Here is a 26,904-nt window from a genome sequence, read left to right as displayed (position 1 = left end):
GCTGCCTTAAACTGGAATTTCTGAAAAAGTTTGAAATCTTAAAATATATTAATAATAATAATAATAATAATAATAATAATAATAATAATAATAATAATAATATTATTTTGTCATTTAGCTGACGCTCTTATCCAGGGCGACTTACATTTGTACCCATTTATACAGCTGGCTATTTTACTGGAGCAATCTAAGTGAAGTACCTGCTCAAGGGTACAACAGCACTGCATACACATTGTTTTGAAACCAACTTGGACATAGTACTGACTTGCCTTCTCTTGGCCTTTGTGTGTCTATTATTATTATTATTGTAATTTAATGGTATGACTAATAACAAATAACTCACTGCGGCTCCTTTAAGCAATTAAAGCACTGACAAGAACAAGTTGGTTTATTACAGGTTCCCAAGGTACCAACACAATTTCACTGCCGCTTCACCACAAGCCAATTTTCCCTCCTTGTGGTTTTGTTTCCTACGGGCTAACAGGACTGACCTACGAGGTTGTGTGTGGTGAACTAGTCAACCACACACCGGTTCTCATCAAGGCTGCCACGTGACCTTTGAACCCAGCTAATGCCACAGAGGACCCACACAGCCGCTGCCAGCTCTAGATATGGAAACCAGCAGCTGATATTTTTGTTTTGTCCAGTCAGGGGAAGGTGTTAATCACATGGAAACCAGATCATGATCTAATAGGAGCAACACAACAAAATAATCCTTCAAGAGCATCACATGCTGAGGTTTTACAAGACAAATATAAAAGCCACAGAATATTACCTCAGCCCTGAGCATATTTTGAGGACATACGTCACTAATGTGAAGCTCTGCTGGCTGAGAGCTGTATCTCGCATTAAAATTGCAATGTATGGCTTTGACTAAGGGGACACATGGTTCTTAATCAGTCTAACAAATAATTGTTTTTATGATGCTTCAGGTTTTAAGAACAAGAACTGTTTCTATACTTTATTGAACGCATATCAGTGACATTTACTCAACCGTGGTCAAGATAATGAGAGAGAAAGTACTTTGAGTGAAGGTAATCAACATCTCGTCAGATAGGAACTGGAAATGCAGTATCTTCCTCTTTAAACATGAATTGATTACACATTGGATACAGTAAGCAAGAAAATAATCAGATACCCGCAAACACTTTCATAAGAGATGTGAGAGTAAAATAGATTTCATTCATTAAATAAACAATGGAAGAGTAGACCTCTGCTAAGTATCCAATTGTAACAAGGTTATAATAATAATAAACAGACAACCATATACACACACAAGCATGCACAGATCAAAATAATTCAAACAGAACACCCAATGTGGCACAGTTTGTAAAACACACAGATAAGGATGCAGAAGATCCCACCTACCCTTTGAAGCGATTCTTTCTGTTATGCATGATTGAAGAATGAAAAAATAAAATGCATTAATGCCAATGAAGCATGTATTTGACCATCAGATGCTTTTGGCGATGCATCTGGAAGGTTGAAATCACCTGACAGAGAACCTCTCACACTCAGATCAGTGTGTGTAGGCACATCTGTCACAGACACACAAGTTAGGCCTATTTCTGTACTCTGTAAACAGCAGAAGGTCGTGCTTCTACTTCTAGATTAGTATTATCGCTCCGTGTGAGGCTTGGCTACCTCCTCAGCCTCCCACTGCCCGTTCTCCACAAGAAAATATTTAAAACAATAAATATATCATATCACATCCAAGGGTTACACCTTGGACCAATACTGTTCACTCAAAGTAAATGTTTTTCTGCTCGTTTGATCCCTGCAGTGATCATGAACATTTAAATTCACAATTTAAAAAGCAAATCATTTCAGTTAGAAGCCTGAAAGAACAAGGACAAGGCCTACAAGGGGGGAAAAAAGTTAGTTAGCAATCAAACATATAATTCACATTCGATACACATTGGCTGGAGCACTAAAATGAGCAAAGCTACCACAAGGCGGATGGAATGTCTGTGGCTGGAATGGGGGGAGTGTGACATCACGGCACGGCAGACAGCGCGGGACACAGATATGGCTGAGGAGAGGCGGGGGGTTGGGGTGGTGTTGCAGTTAGCCGTTTGGCATGGTACTGTACCTCATAGAACTGCGCAAAATCTTCGTTAGAAAGCTCCTGGCCACGTGAACGTCACTTTCTGAGGGCATTTTCTGCGCTACAATATCCACCATTTTCATCTTCCTGGGTAACAGGGAGGAGGAACACACACTGAATTACTGAATTCAATGAGGGATGGGAGCAGGAGCTGGGGCGGGGGGGCAATTCCTGATGCAGTTTTAGCTGCCGAGACAGTTTACTGCACCAGGTACAGAGCACAGAGAACACACTGGACAGTATCGCCTCCCCAGTGGGAGCAAAACTGGGCTTGAATAAACAATCAGGATTATATAGGTTTCTAGTAGATATATATAGAAGTCATACTAAATATATATACACACACTAACATTTTGTTTTGTAATCAAGGTTTTAAACCAAGGCTAAGTAGGTTTCTTCTCCCCCACACTCATATGCAAAGTTCCCGCACTCAAAGGAAGTGGCTCAATCCACACCGCTGTAGGAGGCAGGATGGCTCTGACCTTAACTAAAATGAGGTGGAAGAAAAGGGGGATTTAAAAAAAAAAAAAATCTCCACCTTTCAAAACAAAGCAACAGGGTCAGAAGTGCACTGGGGGGTGGGGGGGGTAAACACAGGACTGTCGAAGCATTCTGCACCTGGGCTATTGTTCCAGATTATATGGACATCTCAAATGAAAAGCTCAACTTCACATAACCGGTGCTGTAGCTTATATTAAGAGGCTTGGATTGAGAAAGACACAATCAATAAGTAAAATAAAGTCCTAAAAATTGTTTATTTGTATTTTTTGCTTTACATTTAAAATTGTATTTGTGACAAAAGACTATTAGACTCATTTGTAAATAAGTAGCTAGAGGCTGGGTACACTGGTAGAGTTTTTAGGAGACGGCAATCTTGGGATGAGATTTTTAAATTTTCTGGTCAAATATTTTCGATACATAAGCATGTAGTGCACCCAAAATATGTTGAGATTATCAGGAAAAACCACAAAACTCAATAAATCAGGTGAACTGAGAATTAATACATGCCCTCCTTAAACACAACACATCTCTTTGCACTTAATCACATGCCTAAATGGGGAATTCGCTTTCAAATCAAGATAAAGGAGTAACAAAGCAATCGAGTGAGAAGTTTAAGATAGCAGGTGTCTTTACACCTCAGCACAGGAGAGACCGACATTCACAGAGCAGAGACAGAGAGAGAAAAGGATAGTGTGAGCAGAGCAAGCCCTTATGAAACATTTAGACAGCCACAGCGGTAAACTGTTCTAACACCTGGCATTGACCATTATTAAGCTTGCCTTAGTGTCCATCTCTTCTCTGAAATATAAACAATTTAAAACTGTAAAATTCACATACTAGGGGCTATTTAGGTTTAATTGTATATTTTTAATTAATGTTTGGCACAACGGAGATGCTTCAGTTTGGTCGACTGCGTAGAAAGATTTGTTTGTTTCATATTGTCGAGCAAAATCATCTGAAGTAGCCTAATGCTGTTGGACACCCTCCAGGACTCATAACATTAATTTAAAACTCTCGACTAAGCATGCACGCAGTAGTAAAGTCAAGGAACAACAACTGAGCATACACAGTGCATGAATGTAAACAAGCCTCTCTGACAGTGTATATGCACCCTCTTCTGGCAGAGCACAGAAACGTTACCCAGACAGGGAAAGTGGAGAACGCAATTTGGTTTCCTCCTCCTGTAAATTACCCTGTGTGGCTGGGATCCTGCAGTCACACCACATCTCCAAAGGGCTCTCTGAAGGTAGCCACCATCAGTGCTCTGGAGATCAACGCACAGGGCTATGACTGACCGAGTGATCTGTCATGTCCAGCAGAGATGGCAAGATAAGAGGCTGTCCCTTTGAACCCTACAGAAGAGCTTTCCACCATATGGCCACATGGCTCCACTGAGCCTATCAAACAGACAGCATGGGGCTGGAGCTTAATGGCCTCTCAATCGCTTATAAAACGAGATCAGCTGGTTCCTGGCCCGTACAAGCTGTTGTCTGCCACGAAGACAGTGGGTTCGGTCTCCCTGCTTCTCAAATGCCGTTACTTCTCTCACACACACACGCACACGTGTTGTTCTTCTAGGTCTCAAGACTATTAATGATGCCCAAAGAAGCCGGTGTAGAGGTCGGGCCTGGTTTGAAACTGTATTACTATTGAGTCAGGAAACAACATAACAGAAACTAAACTGAGAATTCAAGGCAATTAACCGGGCAATTAATTTGATTGCTGCATCGACCGATCTCTGTTTTCCGTGGACAATCTATCAGAGAGCAACATTACATTTGGGAGGCGTGTGTGTGCAGAGTAGATACAAATCACCACTAGTAAATATGATTACGGTAATTCTGCACACAATAACACTCTCACCACTTAGCAAAAATAGGCCGAGATAGTAATTAGATTGTGTGTGGAGGGATATCTTTAGCATCGAATCTGGACACAGGCTTCTGGGAAGTCATCTGAGGACACAAATCCTATTTAATTTTCAAGATGCTACTAAAGGATAACAATTCTTAAGTACTAGGTATTTATCAGCTATATTTGTCCCTACAAGAAAAAGGACCTAGTACTTTATATTTAATGATAAACTACATTTTTTGCAGAGTTTATATTGGATACAGCATCACGAGAGTAAGAGACTTTGCACAAAGACTGTGTGTTTACAGACACAACAATGAGCTGCTCTCTCTCTCTCTCGCTTTCATTTCTGCCCTTAACATGTGGTGGCCGAGAGGGTCACAAAGGTCAAGCCCCTCGGATTTCCACTGTCATTTTGTAGGAGTGCATTTCACACCAGACTAGGAAAAACAAAAAAATCAATAGCCTTAAAAAAATAAATAAAAATCTTCATTCTGGAATAATGAGCATTAGAACAAATCAGCAAGTAAAACTAATTCTCAATTCTTCCACATTTCTTTTCATTAGCCTACTTGAGCACAGGTTATGAAATACTTTAACTTTAACAACACATGAACAAGAATTTCCTCACAGACGCAATTCAAAGCCACTGGAAAAGCACGGTGAACCTGAAGTAGCTACAGCCGGAGGAGACAACAGTAACACCAAGACGTTAGCAAATAAATGATGACTAAATGCTATAGCCAGGATGCATTTCCCTCTGCAGGAGACGTCCTGTTACAAGTACAGGGATATTTAAAACGGTTTGCCTGCTTATTCATGCAAATGGTTCGAACAGAGCGCGTTAGCCTCACATGGTGCTCACAATAGAAATGCAAATCGCCCTCTTTTTATTAGCAGTATCGTCAGGGCTACAGCTGTGCGGCCACAGATATTCCATGGCAGTGAATCAGTGCAGGTCTCTGCAGAGCAAAGAAAAGTCTAGGCCGATTTCGGGTCGCTTTGAGAGACAAATCTAATTTTAAAACAAACAAATTCATCTTACAACACAAGGCAGGCATGCACTGAATGTTAACTAGGACTTGGAAAACAGTGTAAAGCATTTAATGCTATATTTTTTGTTATCCAAAGTGATGCAGACTGCGTAAAATAAACATTAATTGAGTACTAATCATTAAATCTAGATACCGAAAAGAATAACACCTATGATTTCAGATTTAGAGATGAATGACTGATAAAACAATTACAATAACACAAAAGGTATAAATTGATCACATGTGCTAATTACTATATATAGTTAAGCTGGACAACCTATGAATGTCTCCATCTTCAGTTTTTAAAATATATGGCTGGATTTTCTCGAGTTGAGACTTATTTTATATTGTATATTCCTTCTCATGTCTAAACAGATTGTAATCATAGAAACATTGTATGTTCTGGCGAATCCTGTGAAATTTTGCATCAACAAACTATCTACACTGCAGGAATCTGGTGCTGTTGAATAGTTAAGTTCACGTTTTGGATTTAAGAGAACTGAGCAATAGTCCCTAAAGGTTAAGGGCATAGCTACAGAAAAGAAACACATACACGATGAAAAGAGGACAAGAAGAAACAGAAATCAGAAAATAACAGCCAACTGTACAATAGTCAGATGAAATGGAAGAGAGAAAGTGGAAATAAAATGCTTTTTCTTCTCTTTCCTTTTCTGAAAGCCTGTCAAAAGCTGAAAGGAATACTTACCTATCTCCAGAACACACTGCGGTACAGAAAACACACACGCAATATCATTCCCAGGGAACAATTCAAAGGCTGTTCCCAGGCTACAGAAGGTGCACTAACTGTATGGGAAGAAAGCCCTAAAGATGTAGGTTGGACTGGCTGTGCTCCAGTGCACTTTGCAGGCAATACATTCCTCAGACACTTCAAAGATAGGCCAGGACAAAGGGGGCTCTGGAAACGGGCGGACTTTGAGCTTTGGCATCAGTGCAGAGGCTTTGCATTTCTTCCACAGCTGTGGCGAGACAGAGGTAGCTAAATCCATAAGTGTCCGATGGAGGAGAGTGAGCCTGGCTTCCCTCAGCACACTCCCTGAACTCCCCTTCAGCCCGAGTGGGTCTCTGGGTTCGGGTTGTGTGTTTTTTGGGGTTGTCTGCTCCCAGGGGGGGTGTCACAACCCAACCTCCCCCCCTTGAGGTAATCCAGCAGCCGGCTCCCTCTCATTGGCCGAGAGCTCAGGAGTAAACGAAGTGTTGCAAATGCGGGGCTGGCCGTTTCTCCGCGCTCCCATTGTACCGCCGCCCTGGGCACTCCATGCGTTTCTCCCATAACTATGGCAACAGGGTCTTTAATTAGCAGGTAGGCTTCTCCAGCCACTCTCGCTCGTCTGCATCTCGGTTCGTCCGAGGGAGGAAATGGAGATGGATAGCAAGCTCAGAAACCCTGTCTGTCACACACACACAGACACTCTCTCAGCAAGTTCATTACAATGAGGCAGACCGTATTAAGCTTACAAAAGAGCGTCTGTATTTGAAATGTCAATTTACAATAACTCCTGAGCCTTATAGTATGACAACTCCTTTCAAAATCATAACACAAAATGTGATGCCAAGATAAACGCAGGGTGAGCGTTTGTATTATTTCAGCGTTGAAAATGGTGGCATTCTTTATCAGAGACTTTTATGTTACCTGCATGATTTCTGCGCGTCGATAATCCAATTTTGTAACAAAGTTTTCACATTACAGGAAAGGGGTTTATTTGAAATACTCTGAATACTAGAGATACTACTAGGGTGCAGAGATCTATCAACAACAACAAAATTAAGTTCAGTAGCTATCTCCACAGCTGAGTTTTTCATTTTAGGCATCTATTTACCTGAAATTCACAACCCGAATGCTAGCGATGTGGCTTGAAAGCACCGAACGGGGAGGGGATTCTGACCAACCATCACACCACCATGTAGTAGAGACAAAATACAAGAGGGCTGGACACAGTATTGGTCAATTTTAATGTAGGACAGGCACAACAGTGGACACCCCTTGCTACTATGGAGGGGTCCTTCACTCCGGCCCCACGTGCCCACAGTACAAATTATTAGTGCTTCCCTCTCCAATACTCTCTACACACCTATTACAAACCCCTCAATTACACGTCCCTTATCTGTGGTTTGCATCTTGATCTCTTCCTTCACTTCCTGGTTCAGGACATTGCAGTCTGACAGCGCTCACCCAGACCCGTCATTAGGCCGCTGACAACCCCTACTTGAGTTTCAATCAAGATCACAAGAAACTGAATACGAGTCGCTGAAACGGAGAGATGCAAGACGGACTCTCTGGGATCACAAAGGCCTATTTCTGTATTTTAGGAGTGGTGTTTTTTTGCCCAGAACAAAACATTAATTCCTTTTCCTACAACCATTTCACCCCACTCTTTACAAAAAGTGTCTGATGCTGATTTTAGCTACATTAGCAAAACTCAGCAACAAACTAAACTAAAAAAACAAATTACAGAGGGTTAATAGCAAACAAGCTTACAGTGTCTGTCTCTCACTTTAACTCTGCGATACCCGCATGGGCTGTTAAATGAGGCTGATTGTGCAAGAACTAAACAGACCTACTGTATGATCATAGCTTGACCTGCGGAGATTTGATTAAACCCATCTTGGCATCAACACAACTCGTCTGGTGACATGCAAGAAGATTAGCCAAGGCCTGATTCAGACTGCGATCACTGGGAGTACTTTGCAGATGACGCTGGCATCTCTGCTGTACAATCAGTTGATTTATTGATTGTTTGTTTGAAAAGAGATGGACAGTCTAATCTAACAAATGTTTGAATACAATTATTATTAAATACTCTAGTTGATGAGTCAGCTTTACTTCTATTCCACCCAGTTAGTAACCAAGTACAGAACTATCCTTTTTGGTTAGATTGAAGCATGTCTTTGGTCCTTGTAAAGACAAACTACCACAACAGCTTCAAAATCAGCCCCATCTTGTTGCAAGAGAGACGTCATGTGCCGCTGAAAATAAATTTTGCCTTCCAGACTCACTTTTCCTTTTTCTAAGTAACACATTAGCCAGGGTCACTGGGACATGGAACATAACGGACCCAATCCGCTCTGATCACATGACTCCAGCTGCAAATCTCCAAGTGGCGTTTGGCTTTCCTAGTGCAGGGAAAGGTCACACATGAGCAAGTCATGCAAGACAATTAATAGTATCAAAGGTCAAAAGTTCACACAGGAAAAAATAATAAATTTATTACATCCCTTTACTTCAGTTTTCAGTTCATTTGTAAACGTGGGTACAAATCATAAAATGCAGGCAGTTCAGCAGTCTACTATGCTGGGTCCTGCACAGTACTACCCCTTATGTTTTTTTTTCTTTTAACTCCATCCCATTTTCACAGACTCAACTTTAAAAATGAAAGCGTTTAACAGCAAGTCACTCCGGTTCTCCCACTTTCAAGTAAATTCAACACATGACGAAACTGGACACATCTTGTTGTTAAGTAGCACCGTGTGTGTTTGCCCAATGGTAGCTTCCATGTCTTTATAGAGAGAGAGAAAAGGGACGCATCCACACACTAAGTGGAACAGGACTTTCCCATCTGTTCGGTCATCCTGGATTGTGCGTCAGGGTTAGTTTTACATCATAAATGCACCACAAAGGCTCCCCCAGGCTGCAACAGCAGAACGCACATTCCCTATCCATGCCAATGTGCTGCCAATTAAAATACTTCTGAATTACAACGCCTGTTTACTGCACATCCAGGTCAGGAACGCAATGTGCAGATCTTGGGCTGCCATCAGACACACTGAGAAACACACACACACCCCGGGATCGTGAATATTGCATCTGCCTTGTAATGTTCTTTGTTCATGATGAGTCAATTTACACAGTCAATACTAGAGCAACTTAGAGACTGAGCTCTTTAGCAAAGGTTAATATCAGTAATAAGAATATCGGTCTGCTGCTTCCGGCCACCCTTGTGTTGTGTTGACACACGCCGGAGAAACTTTGAGAGCTAGGAGGACATTTAATGCAACCCAGCATTAAATAACAAGGCAGAGACTGCTCTTGTGGGTGAATTATTGGAGTGTGTGGGTATGCAAACCCTTTGCTCTCTCAGCGCCTTACAAACACCCACAAAAACAGGAAAACAACAAACATGAATAACCTACAGTAGTGGCCGCAGTTCAACCCACTCACAAGTCAGTTGAGCTGTGGTTATACGGCCTGGGAAAACACTGCTTGGTCTGTCAGGCTCATTGCATCATGGTGCCAATTGTTATAATTCATATGTTTTATACTCGTAATTGTAATGCTGCCATTGCCACCTCCTCCCAAAAGAAATTAAAAAAGTGAATGGCGTGGCCTCTGAACATTGTTGACGTGCACAATGGAGGGCACAGCAGTGATCCTGCGCGGGGCTTACCGGCTCTGCACAGGGAGCCCCCGCCACCTCCGCCCTGCGGCCCCGTGGCCCTGGCTCCGTGACAGAGCGCTGGTGAACGTCACGGCGTTAATTCAGGACGACTGGGCTGATAAAACGAGACAGACACTGGCGCTCGAACAAGTGTTTGACAAGCCATTAGACGCAGCGGTGGCAGCCGCCCAGAGAGCCGCTGAATGACGGCTGGCTGCGGGACTTGTTCGCTGGCGCACAAAAACCCCATTCGGATTCCTCTCGCCAGCTGATGAGCGCCTGGGTAGCGACTGTATATCAGAAACGCATCGCAATCCACCGTCAAATTGGTCTTTTCCGACCACAAACTTTGCATCTATTTATCGTGTTTCTTTGCAATCTTATTTGAGATGCACTTAGATGTCTTTAACTTTAGGCATTAATGTAGATAATAACCAAATCACAGATCACGGTAAAGAAACTTAAATAACACTAGACAACAAACCACCATATCAGCAGCAGAATGTAATATTTTGTTCATATAAATATCTAGGTAAAACTGGAAATTTCCACCCCAGAACAAAAACTATTTAGCAATTTTGATACATTTCAGAACCTTAGAACCATTTTATATTTATTTGTTTCCAGATTGAGAGGCTTAAAATGCAACTGCTTCCCTTAGGATTCGGGGTGTGATTAGCGGATGTCTATAGTCTATATAATCACCATCACAATGCCAGTAATCCACTGCATATTTCTAAAATGAGTTACTTGCTTTATTTACTAATCTTTCAACTACTTCAAAAAAGGGGATCGTAATTAAATAAAACAAACAAAAAGACCACCTTGAGGATCAAACTGATCAAGTTCAAGAGCAAAATGAAAATAGTTTTGAGAGCATTTGCTACAAATAAGCTGTCAATCACTTCATACTTTCAGAAGGCAAATTTGTCTTCAGGGCTAAGGATTTTCAACCACAAAGATTATAATACATGTCTGTATGACGGCTCTTTGGAGGCGACAATTTAAAAAATGCAGTGTTGTAAATACTGTATTTGAAGAGCAATTCAAAGCACAACATGAGCTCATAGTCATCTAAAGGAGATGCAGACAATTTGTAGATTTGTTTGTTTGCGTGACTTTTAATGCCTTGTGGTACTTGGTACAAAATGTGCTTTGGATGAATTGGAAATGAAGCTGTGCAGCATGCTTAACAACACAAAGGGAGAGGAGAACACATCCTAATGTCAGAAACAGTTTGTGACCAATATGACTAATATTGCCAAATTAAGGCCCAGTTTAATACATTTGGTGATTTAAATTCTTATAGAAGGATTCATTTTCAGGTTGCGTTTTGTTTTTCCCTACTCTACAGCACTATGCTGGGGTAAAGCCCGGTCCTTCTCTCGCTGCTGGGATGAGTCTTGTCCACCTCGGTTCACAGCTTCAGTCTCTCTGCTCACAATCCAAGGCAGTTCCCTGTACCTTACGAAATTCTCTTTTTGTTTTGTTTTTACTTTAACGCACAAATTGTCCATTCATACAACAACTAGTAATCCTAACACCTAGGCCTGCGTAACATCCAGATTTGTATTATATTTTTCATCTGAACTGTGATGCTTAAATTAAAATTATATGCCCACTAGGTTGTGACCTGAATACCCCTTTTGTTTTCACAAGGTACAGAATATAAAAGCCATCAGCTGTGATTTAACCTTTTGTCTCTCTCGAGGCAATCCTGACATTTGAATGGCAATACAAGCTGCCTGTCCAGAGAACAAAGTTGACAGTACCTTTAGGCTATTCGTTAGTTATATTTCTGTAGCACAAGACCTCGATTGTGTAAGCTGCATGCTAGGCTAAACCAAGAAAGAACAAATTAAAGGGCTGAAATTGGCAGCAATTTTCCAGCAATCTGAACTAGCATCAGATACATTGCCTAACGAGGGCAGAGCAGTAACCACTCGAGCACAAGTTTAAATAGGATAAGAAAAAACAAGCTTAATATTTATTTTCATGAGTATTTGTGTTGCTGCTCAAAAAACAACTGTACATTTCTTAAGAAAAAAAGTATATCATCTTCAAATAAATAGATAAATAATCACAAGTATGCTGAGTTAGAAAGAAAAATAAAATGGATGTAAATAATAATTAAAAAAAACAGTGTACCATCTCCTCATCTCCGCACACCATCACCAAGACCTTGCCCTTTAAGGGATTAAGATGGAAAAAAGCAGAGTTGAAATTACCTAAAATCTCCATCAGAATTACAAGATTTGACCAACTTTCTCTTCTGATATATCGGAAGACGGCCATAAACTACAAGTCATATAATTATGTGTCACCAAAACAGCTCCTTCACAAAATCACAAATATGCAGCAGACAAATTTAATTACGTGCCGCAGGCGCACAGACACAGACCATCAGGCTATTCAATATAGTGAACCTATATATAAAGTAAAGCGTCTCGTTTTGAAGGGGATAAAATGTACTTCTAAATCAACGCTGCTAATCCGTTGCAGCTGTGGAGTCTGTCAGTGTAAACGGATGGAGCTGCTGATGATCCTTTAGTTAAAATGTTTTTGCTGCCACAAGTAACTGAAGCATTATTCACACGCACTGCACAAGAGATGCTGTCGACAGCCGTCAGCTAGACGTGCGACAGCAGCCCACTACGCAGGGTGCAGGCTTTCACAGAGTGTACATGTTCAAACGACAGTCTCTACAGTGCTGCTAAACAAGAAATAATTCAGGCACCCAGGGCCACAATCGAACTCGGGTCCCTAGTGAGGCGGCTGTGCTAGACCTGCTCCAGGCCTTCCCAGCAGAGCTCACCAGCCCTAAGACACCAGGGAGACGCGCAATAAGCAAGATTATACTGAAGCCTCATAAGCCTCAGTTCCACAGTATTAGAAAGTAAGAGCGTATCAAAGTACGATTACCCATAAGGGATTTATCCTTGAACAGAAGGTATCAGTACCCTATACACTACAGCTCCTAACCTACATACTGTAGAATCACCGTTTCTGACATACAAGTCTGCTGACACCAGTTTAATAGGACACTGTGATATGATGGAGTATATTACGCAGTCATGTGTCCGAGTCTCTCTCCGACACTTTAAATTCTATTTTTTTATTAGGTCATTTAGCCGACAAAGGGTTGTACCAAAATAATATACTAAGTGACATTTTGCCCGTTTCTTGACTATACCAAGGCCTTTGAAAGTAGCTATTTTCAAGCCTTCAAAGGAAACAATGGCTGCTGACGTCACAGTCGTCATGGTAGCTGGAAGCGGGTGGGAAAGAGGCTCAGAGACCCCCCTGCCCCCCTGAATCAGGGTAGTGAAATGGGGGCAGATATATAGGCAATCGCGATGGGTTCATTCTTCGTCCCATGAAACCTTCGTATCACAAGCACAGTATTGTTCCAGATACTCTATGAAAGTCTGAAGGGTGTGAACTGCAGAAAGAAGCATGAAAGTAACAGCTGTCCTGTGAGACAGAGAGGCTGTATCTGTCCCCCCTGTCTACGCCGTGCAGTCACAATATGTGCAAATCTAGACAGTGACATCTTAACAGCAGCACAACCCTTAGCGGCTGGGTCTCATTTGTCCTTAATTCAGTCGTTGGACACTTCTCAGCAGTGTCCCACTGTCAGTAAATCACAAACTAATCATCATCCACGTATAGGTTACATGGTACACTTTAACATTAAACCACAACAATCAGGTTACTTTATTGTGTTTTAGTTCAATCAAGACACAACCAGCTGTTACAAAAATAATACTGGCGTTCGTGTGGCGCAGGTGTCGGCAGATCTGCGCGGCTCCACCAATGGGAGCGCTGGGATCCTGCAGATCTGCGCACATCTGCACCGCACGATCTATGTAGGACTAGGTGACGCTGCAAATGGAGGCCTTCACGCTGCCTGTACATACCGGCTGACAGCACTGACGCCGGACCCCGGTGGGCTGTCTGTCGCTGCGGCTCTGTGCGGTTCATGGTCTTTATTACCGCCTATAATGGCTCCCAATACACTCATCTGTCGCGATCAAAGCCGCAAACGCAGCCGGCAGTGGGACGATCCACAGCGCGGGGGAGGCGGGACTCGACGTCCTCCATTACTATCCGCAAGCATGAGTTTTGCACACAGCAGGACGCAGTCTGCCTCCTTATTGCTCCGTTAAATGGACAGAAATACGGAGGGTCGACGGACGTCTTCCCGTGTCGAGGTTTCAGTCACACCGATACGACCCCCCCCCCCTCAGGTTTATCCGCCCGTCCGATCCGAATCCACGCCGGATTTGCGGGATCTAATTGGATTGATCTGCGTTCATGTAGCTTCCAGTTGGTTTAAGACCGTGGTTCCCAAACCGGTCCCGGGGGATCGCCTACCCTGCTGGTTTTTGTTCCAACCCAGCTCTCAATTACTTCATTGAACCCTTAATTGAACGAATACATTTCCTAAAACAGAGACTTTTAATTATTTTAAACAGTAGGGGTTTTAAGTTAAGTATATAATTATATTTAAAAACATATTGAAGAAACAACTATTTTCTTACACAATTTAAAAAGTAAAATCTAAGCAGATTGTTACTTCAATTAAGGTTCAATGAAGTAATTGAGAGCTGGGTTGAAACAAACACCAGCAGGGTAGGGGATCCCCCGGGACCGGTTTGGGAACCACTGGGTTAAGAGATATTTGGATCTGTGTGCTTTGCAGTCAAACTCCTCTTTCTGATTTTAAATTCTGACACTGTATCCAGCTCTATATAACCCAGAGGACATAGAGCCTCTTTTGGGTCAAAACAGAAATCAAATTAATAATAATAATAATAATACAATTTAAGTACATCAATTAAATGGTTCTGGTTGATCCATATTGCAGGCACTACTGTTACTAATGACTCAATGTGTATTATACGACTGGTTTGTACGAAATGGACGGTTGTTGGACAGCATGGTATAGCACTCACATTAGGCTGTGTGCCCAGCTCACTTTATTACAGTGCCCACATGCCAGGAGCTGCAGTGTCAATATTGACTCGTGTAAATACACTGAGTGCGGGTGTGTGAACGCTTCCTTTTCAGCTAAACACAAAGAGGATGTCCACTTGTGCACCAACACCATCATCCCATTGTTTCACTGAACAACTGATGAAAATAGATCCTGCTGGAGCATTTCCATCCATCTATGAGCCTCTTAACAGTATCTCCAAGTCACATCTCTGTTCAGGAGTATTATTCACAGCTTTTCAAGATTTGACATTGCATACATGGACAGAGCCTATCTTCGTTAATTAGCTGTACCCAGACATTTTATAAAGTGTATTTTTAAGTCAAACATTGTTCTTGTTGCCCTAAAAGCCTATTTCAAACACTGCAGGCAAATATGTTTCAGTCAGAATTATCTTAAAACACATCCGATTTTTAAGATAGGAAAGACCTCCCTCTAGAGGTTCAGCAATGTAACTACACAGAAAATATACCAAAACATTGAAATGTAACCATTTGTATTTAATATTAAATCAAGGATGTTCTTCCATAACCTTTAACATATGAATACATGTATACTCTTGTTATACACTATGTTATAATGCAGTAAGTGATACACTAAACTAAGCATGACCTCAAATTGAATTAATATTAATGTCCAGAGCTGAAGAAACATGTTTCCCAGTGTCCTGCAGACATTGCACAGCACTTGGTGTCTAATGCGCTCACAGTACTGCTCTGTAGGCCGACACACTGCCCCAGAGCCTCAAGTGGGTCCTCCTCGTGTACAGCTTTCCACTCGGAACAAGGTCATCTAAGACCTAGAGCTGATCTGGGTTTTCGATACCAGACGAAAATGTCGGAAGATAAATAAAACACACACAAATGAAGGCCAGTTTGGAGACATCTGACCTAAGAAAGGCCCTCGTCTTGCCAATGGGGACTTCAGTGAGGCGTGGAGGTAAAGTTGAAGATACACAACCACACAAAGTATTAAAACCTATAGGGCTTGATACTAGATGTGATACACCAGCATAACCTCAGTGGGGTTGTGTGTTCACATACAACTGAAGCTTCAATTGTGTTTCGTATTGCACAGAATGTCACTTTCAATAGTGCCGTCTGCCCATGTGGTTTAACAGCAGAGCAGCTCATCCCATTACTAAAGAATATTGTCGTCCCAGCCTCGTCCTCTATCGGCGGCCGCGATCTCACACGTCTGATCCATCGGGAAGCTCACGGTCATTGTTTGAAAGAGCGAGTTAATGTTTAGTCACATAAACGTTTGTTTCCTTACAAAAAAAACCCCCATTAAAATAAATCTGTAATCAGCACAGGTTTCCTCCCATGTGGTTGTCTTTGGAGCAGGTCGAGGTGTCAGGGGTTGTGTTCTCATGTGGAGGTTTAGCACTTGAAAGGAAACTCCACCCTCATCAAAAACAGAGAAACGGACCGGTGTTGAGCAAAGCCTTAGTCCAACGCTAACACACAACCCTCCTGTGGGTTCTGGCCTGGCACACGTTTCCCCACTAGAGGTCCTCAGTCCTTTCCTCTTTGTGGTACTGTTGGACACTTCTTCAACGCAATTTATTTAAATGGACAAACAATTCTCTCTCTCCCTCTCTCTCCCTCCTTCTTGGACCCCTTAAGGGAGACAGAGTACACCAGCGCTGGGGGGTGTTCAGAAAGAACCGCAGTGCAGACTTTAGCACAAACATCATGAATAATCCCAAAGAAAAACTAAAACAAATTCACTACTTTGTTCAGCCAAGCTAAAGAGGGATTATCGCACATCTGTAAGTGATCAAAACGAGCCTAATACAAGATAAAACTCCACACGTCAGTGCCAGTTTATAAAATTGCTCACTTTTAACATCAATTTCGACTGCCTTTTTTGTGGAGGAGAACCACGCTGTGAAGCTGCATTGAAATAATGTAATTAAAAATGCATGCTTAATGTTTACAAGGCCAGGGCTTCACTTAAAAATGAAAACATCTGTCGACTGAAGACTGCCACTGATTCCACAAGGCGCTCTGCATGAGTAGGAGAACCGGGCATTACCCCGCCCTCGACTTTCATCCTAGTTAGCTGAATTTAAAATGGCATGTAGTGCTTGTGTTCACATGCGTCACTCAAACGAGGTGAGGGAGTCTATCGATGTGAAAACAAGCGGAAGAGTGTTCGACAGAAGGAAGAGCAGGAATCGGACCTCCACTGACTGGCTAATCAGTAAATGGATTCGGGGGAAGAGAGAGACACATCTGGGAGACATTAACCAAGCCTGTTACTCATATCTCGACGTACCACTGTATACATTACAAACACATCTCTTTATGCAGAATTAGACTGTTAAAAAAAAAAAAAAACGGGGAGAATAAAGAGAAAGAAAAGGCAAGTTTTATTGCTCAGGGTCAGGCAATACCCTGGATGTCAGGAGTTATGTGGCGTAACAATGTGTCAAGGCTTGACCACCTTGGAAAAATAACAACATGTAGCTATTTATTTAACTACAGCAAAGGCATTCTCAGACCATTTGTCAAGATGCCTTTCCCACAGCTGCGTGCCACGGTGTCTGGGTCGCAGAGTCTCCCACACTTCTCCCTGTTGTGCAAGCGGCATTCAGTGGCACAACAGCAGGGCACACAATCACACTCAGCCGAGACTTCCTTTTCCAATCGTTCTCTCCAGAGCATTGCTCCGTTTCAAGCCCCATCCTTGTGGCGAGTGTCTGGGCCGCCCACTGTTCCTCTAAGTGACGCCTGCAAATCTCTGAAGTACCAGGGAAACCTACCAGCCAACCTGTTGCATCCATGGCCTCCACTGAGACCACACACCCTATCTTGACAGCTAACAGCAAGCCACAACAAGGCAGTTTCTATTGATGCCTATGTACAATCTGCCTACTTTATGTTAAGCTGGCCCTCGACCTCTGCCATGTTTTACTTTAGTTGTCTATGACCACTTTGACTACAGCTCCATGAACAGCATAGCCTATTGTCCCTGAATCCAGCTCTCAATTATGCTATCAGCCCATTTTCCTCTCTCTGTAGTGTGAACCAGAACATCAACATGAAGAGATGAGCTTATGTGCCCGTTGGAGGACAGACCCTGGCCCTGGCAGAGGCACACAGCGGCCCCTCCAATCTATCCCAAGAAGGACTAGGTCATTATGTTTCAATTCGTGGACGTGCCTGGATTCGAATGGATGGGGACGGTCTGCAATTAGACTCTCCGTGGCCCTGTCCTGTCCTGCTGCGGCACAGCGAGACAGACCGCCTGCTGACTTCCGCCCACCATCTCCCCGGATGACTCGGGCCTCCAAAAACATTAAACCACAACAAACAGCCTTCAAACACCCTAGACAATCCACACATTCTCCCCCCAAGCAGTCACCATTTATGGGTAAAAAAAAACACACACAGGGACAACAAGATTCAATATTCGCAAGCGGACACAGTTTTCATTTAGATCCCCGCTCAGAGCTGGTAACGAGGACTCACCCGTCTCGTAGCCCTGACAAAACAACACATTCAAGGCCGGGTCGGCACAAACGAAACAAAGGGCTGTCAAGTAAAGCTGCCGGGGCTCTGAGACAAAGCCTGGCCTGCAAACGGCCTTTTGTTCGCGGCGTGCATTCTAATGGCAAATTAAGCTCTTTTGTCCGTTTCCAGTCTATTGGTGTCATCCACTGGGGAAATCCTCCTCCGATGTGCCTTACGCAGCACTGTCAATCCCCTGGTCAAATCTCTCGGTACGGATATGTTTTTGTTTGTTTTGTTTCTTAAATGGAAGAATGGTTTAGTTTTGGGGTTCTTTGGGCACTGCTATCTTATAAGTTCATGTTGCACATGTGTCAGAAAGTTACCAGAAAGTTAAAAACAACTGCTTAGATTCTGGAGAAAACTGTACTCCGGTCTCTTTGTGGCTTTCAGGGTTAAAGCTCTGTTAGTGTCATGTGAGGATCTAGTTCCAGGTAGCAGGACAGAGGAATGTCTGCAGGAATGCCGGGCATCTCTCTACGGGACTGTGCGGCGCTCAGGAATGACACTGGGAGCCAAATCCAGAGGTCAGAGGCCAGAGGTCACCGGTGTGAAGAACGGTTCCGGACGCACGGCTGTCCAGCTCCGTAGACACCCCGGTGACTCTTTGTAGGAAAGCCACGAAGATGTTAAAGGAGAGCATTCGCAGGCAGAAGCGATTACTGATGCAGAAACAACAGCAATGACGGGCCGAGGCCTCAACAAAAGAGTTATTGTTTCCGACTGCGACTGATCGGTTAAGACAAATCAGCCAAAACGTCATCTTAAAGCTCTTCTGATTAATGTTTTGCTTTTTAATGGTGCGAGAAATGTGTTTATTAGCCGACGAGTCAGAGCAGAATGTACTTTGCAAAAGCTATCAACGACAACAACCATCCGGCTGCAAATAAAACACTATTGAAGGTTTATTTGTCGTTTTTAATATCATTATTCTGCCTGCTTTTAGTTATGCTAGATTAAATGAAAGTTTCAAAATTATATTAAGTAAAATTTGCCTTTGATCCTTCACTAGCACTTCGTTACCCAAACTAATTGAGTGTTGGACATGCAGTGTTTAATACATTCTTCCACAGAAACTGTATTTGCTCGACTGGCTCCTGAAAACAGCTCGCCGATTCTTCATTGATCTGCTTCCAGCCGGGCTGATAATTTCATTTTTGGAAACAGGATATTTTCCCTCTCGATATCCCTAAAACGTTCAGCGTGGTAAGCAGCTCCGACTGCAGAGCCAGTGGATGCTCACAGTGGCTGTGGATAATGGTTGATAAGACTTCCTGGTGGTCATGCCCCGAGGTTTGTCTGGCACACAGATAAATACCCAATAGCTCAAACTGCTGTGGAACTCAAATCGTTCCCACATGCAATTTGGAGAAAGTGGCAGTAGGCCCTTACAAAATCTTGTGCCCCTTTAAACTGAATTAAAAATCATTAAGCATGGAAGAAGAATGGCAATATTTTATTCCACAACAAATATCATCATTAATTCACACTGTAAACATAATGCCTTTTAGACTCTCTCTGGAAGCTCGAGCACGTCAGTCTTGGTGGGAGGGGGGCAATGTCTTCTCATGCTAAATGTTAGGAAGGGAACAACAGGGCACCTTCAACTTCAAAACCCAGTTTCACAGGATCCGTTTCATCCAGCAGGAAATGTAAGCGTATGACTTTTATGACTGAATTACAGCGTCTTTTGAGGATTACCAGATGCGAACCGTGCCGGTGCAACCTGTGAGAAGTGCTCCCGGCCTTCCCAGCGGGGGGATAGCCGCGTGGAAAGCGTTTATCACAGCTCACTGCAGACACCCGCTCCCCGTCGGACACATTCGACTGACTCGCTGCGGTTTAAGCTGACCACTGTGGAATAGTAGTGTGTGTCACTGAAGTTGTTTGTGAGATTGCTAGCTTGTTTGTCTGTTAAAAAATAATGAAATAAATACGTAAACCAACCATAAACGCAAAGGATTGCAGACACAGACAGACTTCGGTGTATTTACCCTTTCAATTGACATATAATGTAATATTAATTAGACACTCTGGTCGGTAAGCTGATGGCATTCCAAGACTCCCATTGACTGAATCATTGACGCCCTTTGACTCCCAGGGGAAAACTTCCTGTTTTGTCCTCTTGACAGGAGAGCTGCATGAAGCCGTTATTGTTATTTGGATTTGGTTCACTAGCAGAAGTTTAAAGATGATTGACTGGGCAGAGTTCAGTATCGTTTTCCCCGTTTATGCATGAGCAGCTTATTTCAATTATACAATCAGGAGGAATTTCAAACAGTTCTGCGTGTAAACAAGAACCCCCCCCCAAAAAAAGCCAACAAAACCACAATCTGGGTGTGTTTGAGGAATCCTTTTTCCTCTCCTGCCAGGCGAAGCCATTTTTTTCTTTGTCGGTTTCGTTTCTTCCCACGTAGTTCCCATTCGTCAAAGTCTCATAGCTGCTCCTCCAACCTTAGAGTCAGCCCCGTCAGTATCAGTGCCGAGCCGGCGCAGAATGCAGCGTGTGAATAACGCCGTAATCATTTCACCGGACTCCACCCGACTGCGTGTGAGCTCCGTTTCGCATGAGATCACCTTATGCAAATTCAGCTGTGACCTACTCATTTAGGTGCTTTGCCTTTTTGTCATCCTCCCTTGAGCTCTACATCTCACCTGCACAACACGGCAGCCTTTGGGATAAAAGGAGGATCTTTATTGAGGGAAAATAAATAGCTCACAATGGAAGACATATCAAATCCAGAGCTTAAAATCCAATACACCCTAAGATGCGCAGAGGACCAGGATAATTGAATAAGGACAGTCCGAGCTCTTCCCTTTATGGAGTTTTCATTTAAAAATGTAGTAATATCCAAACACAGGCTTCACAATATGCAGGAGCACTCTTCTCTGGGATACTGGGCTAGCCTTTATGCTGTTATTGCACCAGTCCCCTGCAGAGCTTTCATTACAAGAGAACAAACACACCAGCAAAAGAAATAAACTTATAAATTACACTTTCACTTTCTGAACCTGTAACACGAGAATGCTCATATTAGCGTCAGGCTTCAGTTTACTATTAAAACAGTGAGCTTGATTGCTTTTGAGCTGAACAATACGATCCTGTTTTAGCTTTCAAACAAACTATGCAAGACAAATCCCCAGCAGAGCACTGGGTCCTAGAGGAAAGAGTCTGTAAGAAATGCCCGAGGCTCCGGTGTTAGTTGCACGCTGTAGTTCACACACAGAGTGAAATGCCACGGCCTGGCAATATTGTGCGATGTCTACTAGGTAGTGCTTCTGCCCATTGTGGCTCCGTAATGACCCGTTACCACTGCGCATTGTTTGCTAATTCGGACTGCGTCTCATTTGTGGGCTAGCAAAATTGTCAACTGCAGATGCTATTTGCGTGCACAGTGTAATTAGAGTACGGCAACCCTCCCTTTCGCAAAGCACATACGCTCCAAGATTCATTAACCCCAAAAACGAACCTTCCCCGCAGAACGCTGCGTCTGTGTGTCACCCCTGGTAAACCTAGCTTCCTGGACTGGCAACACTCAATTACAAACCACTCGGAGGCCTAGTTGCAGAGAACAAACTGAAACTCACAATCTATAACCGTTTCGGCATGCCTACAAATCTTGCTCGCACACATCAGCTCTGGAGTCTAGAGAGAAAGAAGGAACGCAAGAACAAAAGAACGAGAAAAATCAAAATACATTGTGTAATTGGTACAATCTAACACAGGTTGAGACCGCTTCAGAGACAAAAGCCTGCTCTGTCAACATGCACTGCAGTCGCACGTCAGCTCATACGTGTGCAAACAACTTTCACAATTAAGGCTGAGTCAATGATACCTAGGGAAGCAAACACCTTTTTTAAATCCCAACAGCGTGTGGGAAGAACAAGGAAATCAATAGCAAGCAGCGTCCGACTGTAAAATACTGAGTTTTATTATGCAGATGACATCACCACCTACCTGGGAGCATTACATCACAAAGCACACAAGTGGTGTTGCTCCAGCCAGGTAAGAAGGAAATCATTTTTTAAAAATTGAATACAAAAACACAACAAAAATAACACTTCTGCATATTTACCCCGGACGTTTCTGGGTGTGCTGTGGTGAATCAATCCTCTAACGAAGAGCTAATGTACTTCATTTGAATCCCCAGAGAAGATAACAATCACAACCTCTAAGCCCCTGGGATTTACGTGCAACACTGATGTCTGCCCAAAGCCATTTTGCTACACACAAGTCACGCAAGTTCCCCTCCAACCCATACGCCTACAACCCTCCAGCAGGTTGTGGAGCAATGGCAGTACTGATGTCACAAGTTTGTGTGTTGTCTCTTCTAAAGGGGTTAAAACAAGTGTTTCATAATAAACTGTAAAAACAAATATTTGTTTTGTTTGTGTGCTGTCCTGGTTTCATGACATGAGGCAGTACAAGCAGATCCTAACAGTTGTATTCATTTGGCTGGGTAGTTTGTTGAAAGACATTAGAAGTTGATACCTTGCCGTTGAAAGACACATGTTTTTAATCCCCTCCTGCTTCAATGTGCCCCATGGATCTGTTCAGTGAAACTAGTTCTACAGCTGACTACAGGTATGACTGAACACTGAAAACTAACTGTGTGGGTCTGTCTAATTCTCCAGCTATTTGTCTTAAGCCAACAAAACTGAGTCTCAATCCACAGGTACCTCACGGTGCGATCATCAAAACCAGTGCCGTGCTCTGGACACACGGCGCACCACGCTGGAGGAGCCATGTCACATGTGTTACAAAGAAAAGGTCAACTGGTTTCGCCTGCAAGAGCATGAGCTTTCAAACACACCATCACGGCTGCATCCAACACAATCTGGTCTGGCTAGATTCCTTCATGCTGAGAAGACGTTCAGCCCCCTGCAAGCTCTCCCCACCTCCTGGCTGCTGTGTGGTCTGCTGGCCACCCCGGAGAGAGCTAAACTTAGGCGCCAGATTATTTGTTCAGCAGGGGCTTTATGGTGTCCACGAGCCTTGGGTTTTTATTGAAAAAGCAGATAAATATGAAGTTCTGTGGCTGCAGCCCTGGCGGATACCTGCTCTACACAGGTCTGGAGAAGGATGCAATATTTTGATAGATCAGAGTATGGTTCCATCGCCTTCTGCCTGTGTGGCATCCCCCATGCAGAACTGGGAACCCACACCAAAACAGACCATGCAAATATACTGAGAAACAAAACCACGGTAGACTTGGGAGGCCAATGCTGCGACTGGCACAGATGAGGTGGTGGTGCCGCAGTCAGAGCTCCTTTGGGAGACGCCAAGTTTTCGTACCATTTTCTCGCTGCCGACGGATAAAAACCAAAACCACGTCTTACCTTTTGACTACCAGTGTGAGAGTCCTGTGGGAGCCCTTGACCAGGCAGATGGCCTCCTGCCTGTATCCACTCAGGGGAACCTCGTTGATGCCCACGATCTCATCACCGGCCTGCAGCCTGACGGACGCGGCCTTGCTTCCCTCTTCCACCTGCAAGACAAGGACACAGGCGGTCACACGGGGATCTCACTCCCACGCACACGCTGCTCCGGCCGGGATCCGTGCGTCAGCGGCTGTCTAAGCACGGGGTGAAATTGAGGTTTTTGACATTCCTTTAATTTGTGAATCATTCCGAATCGCCCGTGATACAGATTCTCTCACATTTCATCCGGGAAATGCCACATGGTTTCCTTTACCTGTCAGAAACAACATTGTATATTACAGCAATTGTTCTGTGAAGTCAGGAAGCGGACAAATGCCGCTGCCCTACATTGGACATTCAGGAACAGTCCTCTATAAAGCCTGCCGCCCGCAAATGGCATCCGGGGAATGAATAGTGCCTACAAAGGAAAAAGAAAACAAATGCAGACGTGCTTGTGTAACAGAGTGTGATAACACGCTGTGCACGCAGTGGGAACTTGCACAGTATGCAATGGTGATGGGAGTTTTCTGGCACCTGTATAAACACAGTTGAGCAGGGCAGGGAGAGAGAGCAGCCTGATATTAGCAGATTGCACCAAGGTTTCTTGCCAAGGGTCTGTATTGCTGACTTCCCAGACAATAAAGAGCAGAAGCAGGTCAGAGCAACACTTATCAGGAGACGATGACATCATCCCATTCCCACGCAGGCCGGTGGCACACAGCCGCCCTCTGAGAGCGAATGCCAGGGCTGAGGGCGACGGAGCAGGGACAGGGGAAATGGACCGACACGGGGCTAACCTCGAAGCTGCAGCTCTCCAAATCAACTCTCAACACTGTGCAGCATTAAGAACTCCTCTGGAAAGGGCTTGGGAGCGTTAATTTTCCAGGAAGTAGGCCCTGGTGCCATAAATATTGGGAATGCCGTATTACGCATATTTACAAGCTCAATTTATTATGCAGCATTCAAATATACCACTGTGACACTTAACCAAAGCCTTTTTTTATTACATGGTTTAAAATTATACACAAAATGTGTTGTACAGCAAATATTTCTTATTCTAGATAAGCTGACTCACTATACTTTTTTGTAATTCCTTAATTGCATCAGGTGTAATCTCTTATCATGCTTGTCACCTGAGATGAATTATCACGTGCCATTAGCGATCAATGAGTGAACGACACGTGGACGACTGGGTCCACTCCCACACTCACGGTGTCTACCTGCAGTTCTCGGCAGGAACTGCAAACGCAATGTATTTCAGTTATTATTAAGACATCGGTATAAAAGCGCTTAACGAGCGTTTATGGAATACGAGGTGCCAAATGCCTGTGAAGGCATGTGTGACACAGCCTGCGAAGAATGCAAGCTCTTTAAATCCAACACGTATCTGAGCTCGGCTCTTGCCACAGCACTTCTCTGTGCAGCTTATCGGAGCCCAGTTAACACCAGCTTAATGAAATCCCCACATTATTATTTTTTAATAAAGAGCTGGATTTGGAAGAAAGTGCCAGAGAGTGTTTTCGGGAGGAGGTGGTGGCATTTTTGTGTTTTTTTTCCTCTCCAAGGAAATTCCTAAAGTGCTGCGTAACGCATTTTTTCTCAGAAGCGGTCCAATGACTCGAGCCTGAACAGATGATCTCATTAATAATGGGGAGCAGGTAAAGGTTTAGCAGTGGAGACAGAAACCCTTTCGGTGCCGAGACTCACTCATGCCTCCCTAGCAATGACTTCATAAGAGGGCCAGGCGGCAGCACGAGGTTTCTGCCATCTCTCAAGAGCGACACCTGCTTTGAGTTTAAAGCCTTTTCTCTGGTTCCCTTACGCACCCAAGGCACTTCACACCAAGGGCAGGAAACGACAGGGATATACGAGTGTGGCCCTCACCTTTGGACCGTTCGAAAGCCTGTGTCCCTCACCGGAGTCGGAGAGACGAGCTCAGGCCCTTGGCACAGATGGCACTGTTTGTTCTAGTCAGACTCACCCCATTGCCTCATGCCCAACAAAGCAGACGATCTTGCCATCCTCGTGGAGCGCACACACCGGTTTAACAAGAACAGTCACCGGCCCACCGCGCGGTGCAGCCGCAACAATACACCTTTGTGCCGGACTGTCTGCCGTCACCTCAAAAGGAGAAGTAGAGCAGTTTTATTCCTGTGAAAAGCTCATTCACGGGCCGTGCTTGTGTGCATAAGGCCGAACAGACAATTGGCCTGTTGTATGATGTGTAGTATGTTCAGTAGAACCAGGAATAATATATTTATTTTGGTATCTAGTTTGTGAAAGGAATAGTTTTAACATTTAAATATATTTACACAAATTTTAAACTATTTTCAAAATATTCTTCATTGTTTTACACACAGTAAACCTTTACAAACAATGATAATCAAATGCCTACTAGTAGTGAATTAAAAAAAAAACTAAACTTTTGTTAACCTCAAATAACGTTTAAAGTGACACTTCACCTCTTTTGTCTTCATTAGGAAAAACAAGTGTTAACTCAGCATGATGGTAAAAAGCTGAATAAATACAGCCCTTTATATCTCATGGTGAACCGAACGCACATGGGTCCCATCAGCAGCAGTATTTCAAATTGTCATCAGAGGCGTCAGCTAATTTATGAACGCTGGAAAACTACAGGAGTCGTGCCATAGCACAGAGTATATACTGATTCAGCCGGCCTACCATTGGCCCTATGCATCAGGCGTAGAAATACATCTGAAAAGAAACAAACAAACCGAAAAAAAAAGAACTAGCGGTCTGGCAGTACGAAGTACAAATAGGCTGAAATAATTTATCTGTGAAGAGTTTTTAACCTACTCCAGATGGCCAACTCCACTCCCAACCAGTCTAACATAAAGCAGACCTGCGCACTTTACATATCTCTGCGGTCTGGTGGGGCTTTATCGCATTTAAAGTCCACAAATCAAGACCTGAAAGCCTAGGAGCGCAGCACAGAAAAACACTGCAAGACTTGATTAGACAAGACTGGGTACGTCTGTCTAATCATAGGTTGCTGACATCTGTGAAGTTTACAGCCAATATATATTATACACACACATATATATATATATATATA

At 43.4% G+C, this 26,904-nt stretch overlaps 1 protein-coding gene across 4 annotated transcripts in view; it reads right to left on the bottom strand.

Moving 5' to 3' along the window:
• Positions 1 to 26,904, bottom strand: part of shroom2a (shroom family member 2a) — a 64,862-nt gene that overhangs the window by 20,764 nt on the left and 17,194 nt on the right. For 3 of the 4 annotated variants that reach the window (XM_066705897.1, XM_066705895.1, XM_066705898.1), the window contains exon 2: positions 23,748 to 23,896. In XM_066705897.1, the coding sequence (XP_066561994.1) occupies positions 23,748 to 23,896 (149 nt within the window). Of the gene's footprint in view, positions 1 to 2,092; positions 2,195 to 6,202; positions 6,576 to 23,747; positions 23,897 to 26,904 lie in introns of those variants that run through there. The other variant, XM_066705899.1, reaches the window with a different exon arrangement.

The sequence above is a fragment of the Amia ocellicauda genome, chromosome 6 (genome assembly GCF_036373705.1).
Source record: "Amia ocellicauda isolate fAmiCal2 chromosome 6, fAmiCal2.hap1, whole genome shotgun sequence".
In the NCBI taxonomy this organism is placed as follows: domain Eukaryota; kingdom Metazoa; phylum Chordata; class Actinopteri; order Amiiformes; family Amiidae; genus Amia; species Amia ocellicauda.
The sequence above is the reverse complement of the archived record's forward strand: the minus strand, read 5'-3'. Positions and strand labels throughout refer to the sequence as shown.